Source organism: Morone saxatilis, unplaced genomic scaffold, assembly GCF_004916995.1.
Source record: "Morone saxatilis isolate NCDOM2014 unplaced genomic scaffold, NCSU_SB_2.0 Contig3, whole genome shotgun sequence".
NCBI classification, from domain to species: Eukaryota; Metazoa; Chordata; class Actinopteri; family Moronidae; genus Morone; species Morone saxatilis.
The window spans coordinates 7,007,584-7,017,399 of record NW_023339873.1 but is presented as its reverse complement, the minus strand read 5'-3'; the positions used below and the strand labels follow the sequence as shown (position 1 = coordinate 7,017,399).

The 9,816-nt window shown below is 37.4% G+C and overlaps 1 protein-coding gene across 2 annotated transcripts in view; it reads left to right on the top strand.

Annotated features, from left to right (window-relative positions):
- LOC118337464 (synaptosomal-associated protein 23-like) overlaps positions 1-9,816 on the top strand; it is an 18,767-nt gene that overhangs the window by 3,085 nt on the left and 5,866 nt on the right. For both annotated transcript variants that reach the window (XM_035674514.1, XM_035674515.1), the window contains exons 2-7: positions 1,857-1,971; positions 6,377-6,418; positions 6,961-7,009; positions 7,903-8,020; positions 9,310-9,483; positions 9,635-9,779. In XM_035674514.1, the coding sequence (XP_035530407.1) occupies positions 1,857-1,971; positions 6,377-6,418; positions 6,961-7,009; positions 7,903-8,020; positions 9,310-9,483; positions 9,635-9,779 (643 nt within the window). The remainder of the gene's footprint in view (positions 1-1,856; positions 1,972-6,376; positions 6,419-6,960; positions 7,010-7,902; positions 8,021-9,309; positions 9,484-9,634; positions 9,780-9,816) is intronic.

Here is a 9,816-nt window from a genome sequence, read left to right as displayed (position 1 = left end):
CATTTTAATGCATCAAATTTAACCTTTTTATAGCAGCAGTGTATTTGCAAACCCTCTACCATGCTCTCAGCCAATTAAGTAGGTGTTGTGTATCACCCCCGCTGTAAGACAATCCCTGGATGCAGTCCATAAAGATACGAGTGACGGCGATCACGTAGGCTGTATCATTGTGGTTGCTTAATAATCCCATTCGGTTATATTTGGTTCCATGATAAGCTATCCTATAATATTATTGTATAAGATATATGATTATGGCATGAGACGTAGAAACTGGAGAGAAAAGAAGAACATAATCTATAATGTGAGTGGTGTGATAAGTAGAGCCATTAACTGTTCATTTCAGTAAGTAAAGTAGTTTTAAAGTATTAAATTCATACGTGTGTGTCATTAAACTGTGATGCTGCATTTTAAAACCAAAAACACACAAACTGAAGTTCAAGCTATTTTTGAAATTGTCCATATTATCTGTGAACACAACTAAAAGACAACTTCTTTTAAAATACCTACCTTTTTTATATAACTTATAACACAGTAATGTACACATGTAAAACAGTTGTATCTTGTGTTATTTTTATAAACTTGTTTTAACTTTTATCATTTCACTGATCTGTTTATTTTTAATTTGTCGAATTTGTACTGACTTTAAATCAAGTAGTAAACCATTGTAATGTTTTGCGTACTTGTGCCAGTTCATCCGAGCTCATGATTCGGATTTTCCTATCACAGACTCCTTATCTCTGTTTCCTCATCGTTCGCATACATTCTGCTAGCCACACTGCAGCTGAGCTTTACACTAACAGGGAACTGCTCTAGGCTCACCAAAAGATCGTTTTGAGCCATTGTTGAAATAGATTTTGGTTTCTTTTATCAGCATGTGTTCAGCCTCCGAACACTCCTTCAGGGGCAGGAAAAGAGCCTGATTTGTTTAGGTTTTGCATCTCCTTCTTCCCTCTCCATATGGGTGACATGAACATACATTGATGCTCTCATGTAGTCAAATGTTAGGTCCCTAAATGTGTTCTCCATATTTAAGATTGCACACTGAAGCAATAGTCTACAGCTCAGAGGCCTGACTAGTGGTGTTGCATAATGATGTGCTGTAGCATGAGGCATTGAGACACTAAACCCTGATGCACCTATAATTTAAATGAGGGAATTTGAATTAGGCTTACTGATTATTTTACTGAAAACAATGACATTAAGTTCAGGATTAATCGGTATAGTGTAAAAAAAAAAAAAAAAGTAATACATTTTTACAAAATCCCATCATAATTTCTAAGAGCCTAATTGCTTATTTCGTCCGACCAGCAGTCAAATAAAAATATTACATTTATCATTATTTGAGACAGAGAAAATCAAAGAAACCTCACATTTCTGAATCTGTAAATTGCTGTACAGGAATGTCCAAGATACAGTGGGTTGGAGGTAATTTGGTAACCCTGTCTCTATTACACAGTTAATCGACTAGAGAAGTCTCGAGTGAGTTTGTTTTTTCACAATTTTATCAAACATGTTTGTTTGTGTGTTGTATTTATATATAAAAATTGCAAGTTTTGATATATTAAGTATTCAGTTTTGGTCTTGAAAATACAGCATCCGTCATGCTATAATAGACACTGTCAGCTAATTGGTTATTCAACGACCTGTTTCATCAGTAATTGGCATCAATATGATGCTGTATTCTCCCTTAAACTTAATATACTTCACTCTCACTCTTGTATGGTGATAAAATATGTTTTAGTAGCTCACAGTAAAGCTATGGTCTCAGATTAGTTTGAGTCACAGAGGTTTATGATAATTGCCGCCCTCTGATGTGACGTCAGTGAGTGACCTTTTGAAATCTTCCCCTCTTCCAGGCCGCAGAATATCGAGCTCGGTGCCGCAGGGGGAGCCTCCAAACAGGACAGCAGCAACATGGAAGACATGAGTGTGGAACAGATGACCATGAGGGCCAACCAAGTGACCGACGAGGTACTGAGTCACACACACACACACACACAACCACACACACAACACACACACACACATAATACACAGACAAAGAATCCCTCTCTCCCTCATTCTCTCATTGTCTGAGTGAGTCTGAAACTTCCTTGAGGTGATATTCTACCCAAAATATTTTATTATGAAATGCCAGAACTGTGCAAGCTTACAGATAGAAGCCTTGGTGAAACTATCAGTGTTGGGGGCATACTGAGCATACAGATGAACAATGGGGACGTGAATAATGTTTGCAGGAGAGTTTTGAGAAGTTTCTGTGTTTTGATCCTTTTCGGTAACACTTTATCTTACGGGTCAGTAAGATAAAAAAAACGAATCATTTCCTAATAATTCTCGCTGTCATTTCCTAGAAAGAATGACATATTTTGCTACTAACTGATACACATCCAGTTAATGAATTCCAATTAGTTGCTAGCATAACCCAGAGGGTCTTAGTCAGTGCACACAATGTGAGTGTAACATCCAAATGTGTGAAATTTGTCTACAGGGAAGCAAACAATTCAATGTGTATGGTGACTTAAGTTCGCACTTCAAAATATATAATAAATTGATAATAATTTTCTTTCTTAATTTTAGCAATAATTAGTACAAAATTACATCAAGGAAACGTCCTTGAAAATGATTTAGTAATGACATACCCCTTAAACATAGTTCTACCCAGCTTTAGTGCTACTGTTAAAACGTATCACCATTTAAATTTAAGCTGAGCACAGCTGTTATTCTCTGTGGACGATGAAACTGCCAACTTTTAACAGACATCTCTCAAGCCTGCAGGGAATGAGTCTTTGATACTAAAAAGGGAGGTTTTGGGTAGAGTGTCCCTTTCATTTATGACCAGAGGACTAAAACAGACATGCTAATTATCCACAAACAAGCAATCAGGACAATGAATTTGTTTCAGATGCAAAACTGCAGTTGTTCAAATTTAAATGAAGCCATACAAAGCTGCAGGAGCTGTGAATATAAAGTCTTAAAGGAGCAGTTTGACATTTTGGGAGGAGTAAGATGGGAAATTAAATTCTACTCTAATGTCTGTACACTAATATGAAACTAGAGGCAGTTGGCTAAGCACAAAAACTGTAAATGGAGGGTAACAGCTAGCCTGGCTTGGTTTAAAGGTGAAAAAAAAAAAAATACCAGCACATCTAAAGCACGCTAATTAAAATGTGTCAATTAACATGTCTGTTTGTACAAAAACAGAACTAAGCTAATCACATGCTGGCTTTAGTTTTTAGCACACGTGTGAGAGTGGGATCAATTTGCTCATGTAACTCCCAGGCAGAAAGCAAATAAGCTTAATTCCCAAACATAACCCTTTTTTGTCCAAACACTTGGAGGCAAAACCTTCCAAGCTACAACAATGTAGATAATTTAATGTATATTCAGTTTCATCATGCAGCCTCATTAGTGCATTACTATTGAAATATTTGATTTAATCATGCACAACAAAATAGAAGATAATCAAGCTTTATAAGTTATTGTGAGGCACTGAGCGCCGGGGCTGAGTAATTATATTTGTTGGATTCACAGTTGATTATTAAGCTAGGCATTAATAGAAAGAGTGTGCGCTTTATGTCTAATTTAGTCTGATAGCTCCCTCGCCCCTCTGTGGTTTTGACAGTTTGAATGTTGTCAGCTATATCTAAGTGTTTTATTATCAAGGAGATAATTGTTTAATCAGCACTCCGGGGCATCGTATGATCAGCCATCTGATTCAAATGGATTCAAATGAACTTACTCTAGCTGGGCTTGTAGCTGTGCACTATACCTTCCTGTAATTCTGACTGTACTAATTGTCCTTTTTTTCTTTTTCCTTAACTGTGTGTTTTTTCTCTCTCTCTGCATGCTTTCTCACTTAACTTTTCTCTCTCTCTCTTCTTTTTGCTGCTGCCTGGTTGACTTTGCAGCTCATAGAAGGGACAGGGAAGGGGAGGGTCCTCCCTGCTAATGCTACTTATCACTCTGAGTCTTTCAGGTATGAGTAGTTACCCAAAGCCAGAGCATGGCTGGTTATGTATCAGGGCAACATCCGAATTTGCTATAATAAGAAAGGATTGTTTGTAGGACGTCTAACACAAGCTGTCTTTGTAATATCGAGGCTGTTTATATCTAGTGATTAAAAATGGCTTCTACACTCGTCAGCATTGCGTCAAATGTTATTTAAATGAATTATATGTGTGCTACTACAAAATCATCCTGGTATATTGCAGCCTATTTATACCCGTAGTGTGTTTTTTAATGCTTTTTGTGACAGAATAACACTTGAATTTCTGTGTTTTAAAAAGCCTCGCATGTCGTTTGCAGGAACCAGCACGTACCTCGCCTGACTGTACTTCCATTTAAGCCTTCCCAAACAAATGATAAAAATACCATGCCATTGTCTGCATCTCAAACATTTGTCACAGCAACCCAATCTGGAAAAATTGGCTAAGATAGCGATTTCGGGCTTAATTAGCCAAGTTCAAGGATTTTAGGAGACATAATGTAATGTTTATCCACCCAAGTGATGTTCTGGCTAAGCCAACAGAAACCTGGCTGAGCTCAACACACCCCTCTCGCCAAGTTTGTCTTTTGCTCAACTCACTGATTAATGTATTCAGAGCAAACGTAACACAGGGAGAATGAGGAATCGGGTCCCCGCTCTCTCTCTTGTTAACAGTTCATTAGTGTTGGTAACAATCAGAGTCATGCCCCGAGTCACTCTTTTGGATGCTCTGGTCTCTGTACAGCACTTGCTATTAATAGAGACACAAAGGCGTAACTCACCTGAACTGACTGCATTCCAGTTCGCCGTCAACTTTTGTGTCTTTGCGCGCATGTGTGTCTGTGTTAACTTTTGTGTCAGCCGTACCCATGTCACTTGATCATGGAGAGTTAGGACACAGTGACACACACACAACCCCTGCAGCTATCCAGACCACATTATAATTTTAAGAAGGTTTTGGTATGAAGGGTGTTAGTCAGTTTATTTATTTAGAGTGCTATCTAGGGCTGAAATAAAAGAATATGTCAAAGCATTCAGATTATTATCACATAACGAATACAAAAACAAAAGCAAATCCTCTCAATTGAAAGACTGGAACCATCCTTAACAAAGCAAAAAACTCAAACAATCAATCTATTATTAGAATAGTTAATGATTCATATTCTGTTAATCAATTATTGTCTTGTTTTGCTGATTTTGATTGTTTGGTCAACAACAATAAGACAATTTCCCAAAGAGCAGGTTTACATATTCAAATTGAAATATTTATCTATATATCTTAATAGATTAAGACTAAAGAACACATTTGAGAAGCTGGAAACAGTGAATGTTGGGCGTTGATCGTGTTGCAAGAAATGACTTAAATAAGTCATCAATTATCAAAATATTTGCCAATCAGACTTCATTTAGACAGTTGATAAATTGACCATCTGTTTGAAAACTGAATTGGACAAAACAAGCAATTTGAAGACATCCCCTCAGGCTTTAGATGGCCTATCTTTTTGTATTTTATAGACTAATATAAAAATGAATCAAGAAAATAACTGGTAGGTTAATTGATAATTAAAATAATCATTAGTCGCAGCCCTAATAAGCTCTGAAATGTTTGTTCCATAACTGCACTGCAACCTCTAAGACCAGGAAAACCAATTGAACCCAAATTATGATTTTATAATTATATAAAGATACGCTATCTAGTCTTCTGTTGTATTGATGTATCACCAAGGTATACAGGGCAGGCTGGGGTTGCAGGGAAAGACTAATTCAAACACTGATGTAAAAGATGGGAGAAGATAGAGAATGTGAAGCAGTTTTTGTATGTCCAGGTGTGGACATACAAAGGTAGGATCTTATATCTTTACACCGACATAGAACTGGTTTTATAGATTTGTTGCTATCTACTTTCATAACTTTATAAACATTCATGGTGGCACTTCCTCCTCCATGTTTTTTTTTTATCTTGTGTATCTTTCCATTTTCCTTATCCCTCTTATCTTGCTCTCTTTTCTCATTGTCTCGTTAATTCCCTTATGTTGTTCTGTTCTGTTCTCTTCTCTTCTGTCTCTAAGGACACATTCACACCAGTCTGTTGTTTTGTTGAAATAAACTCAGATCCAAAAAGATGTAAAACCCTGTCTGGGTTTAATACTAATAAAGTATAAGTAACTAAAATTCAGTCCATATTCATTTTATTTGCAAGATCTTGTTTGGTTACATTTGGGTAGTTGGCACCTAAAGAAAGGACACACAATTGTATCAACCCTGCACTCCAAAATCAGTCTTTGTCTCTCTGTTTTAGTGTTTTTTTCCCCTCATTCTATGTGCAGGCTGCTTTCACATAAGAAACTCACCTCTTTTTATCCACTAACACTTCCTGTTTTTCCTCCACAGTCACTGGAAAGCACACGCAGGATGCTGCAGATGTCAGAGGAGGTGAGACTTTAATGATTTGCTGCCGCTACTGACACAAAATCACAATATCGTGTTACGCGCAGCCATGTTTTGATGACCGGAAAGCGGTCCCATGCTGGTTTATAATTGGGCCCCTGCCTGGATGAGGGTTAGGAAATTTTCATCTCAGCGAATGATGATTTCTGCGATGTAATGCCCAGTCTTACGAGTTGATCATAATAAAGTAGTCTTTGTTTGACATTAGATGAAAGAAGATTTTAACATTAATGTAATAAAAGATTTGATACTCTGAGTTTATATTCTCTTTTTAAAAGATTATTACAGAAGAGTCATTTTGAAAAGTCATAGCATTAAAAGAAAATTGTTGCTTCAGTTATTAATTATTACACTTTTTTGTATGAATTTGTCTTAGCATCAGTTAGCTTTCAAATTCTGAACAAAACCAATATCCTAATTAATTCTTAATTGTGTCCAACCCTGATTATGTCCATTCTTTAATAAAACATAAATCTGTCTGTAATCTTTTCATTGGTCCTGAATTTGTGTGACTCTTATGTTTTCAGAGCAAACAGACCGGCGTCAACACCATGGTGATGTTGGACCAGCAAGGAGGTAGATAATACATCATGAACACTGCCAGTTTAAACCGTAATATGCATATATATTTTTATACACTGAGAAGAAGAAATAATAAAATGCACTGATATACACATCCTTGTGTATCAGATTTGCAGATGTCATTGTGCCACAATGAAAAGAATAGATTTCCTGTTTTGATATTTACAGAAAACTATTTATTTTCACTGAAGCAGTCAGGATCACAAAGGGAAGCTCACAAAAATGTGCCTGCGATAGAAAGTTTGCAAGGACAACGATTTGTAAAGCATTAACTCATAAAACTGAATAGGTGCTAACAAAGCTGTATTTACACACATCCACTAATCATCGTAGTTGTAGTCTAACAGCAACACTTCCCTGAGGGGAAGTGGTATTGTGATGAGATTGAAAAAAGATCTGTGTTTGAGTGTGCATCAGTATTGGCCACAGTTTGTTGGTAGTAAGTTCTGTAATGTACATCCTTAAATATTGGTGCACTAGATTAATGTGTAACTTCATTGTTTCTTCTCAGGATAAGTTATTTGTCTATATTTGTGCTGAAATCTTGTTTCATTGTTTATTGCCTGTAACTTCATGCGTAACTATGGTCTAACACATGCATTCCTTGTTTAAAAATGTGCATTTGTAATTATTTGTCGTACTACCTGCAGGATGTTTTTTGTTTTCTTTATCCCATTATTTTTGCTGCTGCTATGACCCAGTTATTGACCCAATTTAGGAATCCTCACAGGGATCATTAATGTAATCCTTGTAATCTAATATGTTCTAAAAATTGATAGAGTGGATATACAAAACAACGTCAACAATAAGACAAATTCCCAGTGTATAAAACATACCTAGATACAGAAAAGGAGAGTCTGACATGGTGTGGTGCTCCTGTGTTTCAGAGCAGCTGAGGCGTGTGGATGAGGGCATGGACCAGATCAACCAGGACATGAGACAGGCTGAGAAAAACCTGACTGACCTCTCCAAGTGCTGCGGCCTCTGTGTCTGCCCCTGTGACAGGTACACTGTACAACCCCGAGCTGCTGAAGGCTCCAAATCACTGTTGTGTGTCATCATGCTTCTCTCTACTTTTTCTGTGTGCTGTGCTTTTATGTATCATAATTATTTATAGAGAAGGTATGTGGCTGGTTTATATGTGTGAATGGACTTTACAGCAATCACTATTAGCTGTATAGAACAAACAGGAAAGGATGAAACAACTGAAATTTCTGATTGATAACATATTTTACTTTGATATGTTTATTTTATTTTTTTAAAGTAAGGATTATTTAGGATTAAAAGACTTAAAAATGCTGCTTGAAGTTGTCAGAAGTGAAAGATAATGGTGCTGATGAAACTAATAACACAGTGTGTAGCCTAAATAAGTTCACGTTTGGATTTTGGGTCCATTTTGGATGAATACAGCAACTATGGCGTCGTGTTCCCCACTGCAGCAGCAACTTGTTTTGAATTGTCTACCACTCTGATTCGCGCCTCTACTTGGCTCCTTCTGCATAGCAACAGAAGCTGACGCTCAAGGGTATTTTGAGCCGTCCACCGTGCCAAAGTCATAGGCAAATCAAATTTCTCAGAAACAAAGTAGAGAAAAATTCAAATTAGCTGTCATTCCATCACCATACAGGATTGTTATATTATCCAGGAGAGTCCTGAGTTTCTGTATTAAGTAACATTGAAGATATTGTTTAAAAGAAAAAAATTTGAAATGAAAACTGGGAAAAACACTTCCATAACACAACTCTGATCTGTCAGGGTGCTTTCACATGAACACAGCGTGCACTCAAAATAGCTGAGTGTAACATGAAAAGAAGAAAATATAAAAATTTGCATGTCAAATATGTATTTTACAGTCAAAAGATTGGTGAGTTTGTGAGCATTCCCACTGGTTTATGAATGGGTAAGGAATGTGACAGTGTTCCTACCAACATGACAGGTGAACCGCTCTGTGCTGAGCATACTTAAAACCCTCCATCAAACCATATCGACATGCATTGTCAGTGTGTGTGCGTAGTAAGATCATATCTGGTTCTAAACATGGAATAAAAATCTCCCCAAAATGCTTTCACATTGGAGCAGAGGATTCTTTGATGATTACCAAAAGATAAGGTAGGGAATCTTTATTAACTTCCTTATAACTTATCAACATCTGTGACTGTAGCCAATTTTGGAGCTTTATAAATCACTTCTTATCGAGGTCCATGTGGATGTTTTTAAGTTAACGGTCTTCTTGTTGTTATTTAAACACTTCCGGATTTCCTGGTTTGTAAAGACTTTACGTTTTTTTCCTCCAGGGTGTCGTCAATCGAGCACGACTCAAAATACAAGCGTACCTGGGGTATTGGAGGAGGTGACGGCGAAATTGATTCCAATGGCTCAACAGTAGTCTCAAGGCAGCCCTCAGGTGTCCGCAATGGCCAGGCTGCCCAGGCGAACGCCCCGGCGCCCTCAGGCCCATACATCAAGAGGTGGGGTCCTAGGCATTTTGTTTCCTTACGAATCTTTCTTCATAATGATGTCATAGGCTTTTTAATTTAGAGATTACATTCAGTCTTTTTTTTTACTATTCACAAATGAGATATTCGAACACACTTGACACACTTTCCATCTGTGGTACAGGATCACCAACGATGCACGCGAGGATGAGATGGAGGAGAATCTGGATGCTGTGGGCGGCATCATTGGCAACCTGAAAACGATGGCTATGGACATGGGCAATGAGATAGACAAGCAGAACAAACAGATCGACGGCATCACTGCCAAGGTAAGGAGTCTGGGGCTAGCTTTACACGACAACGATC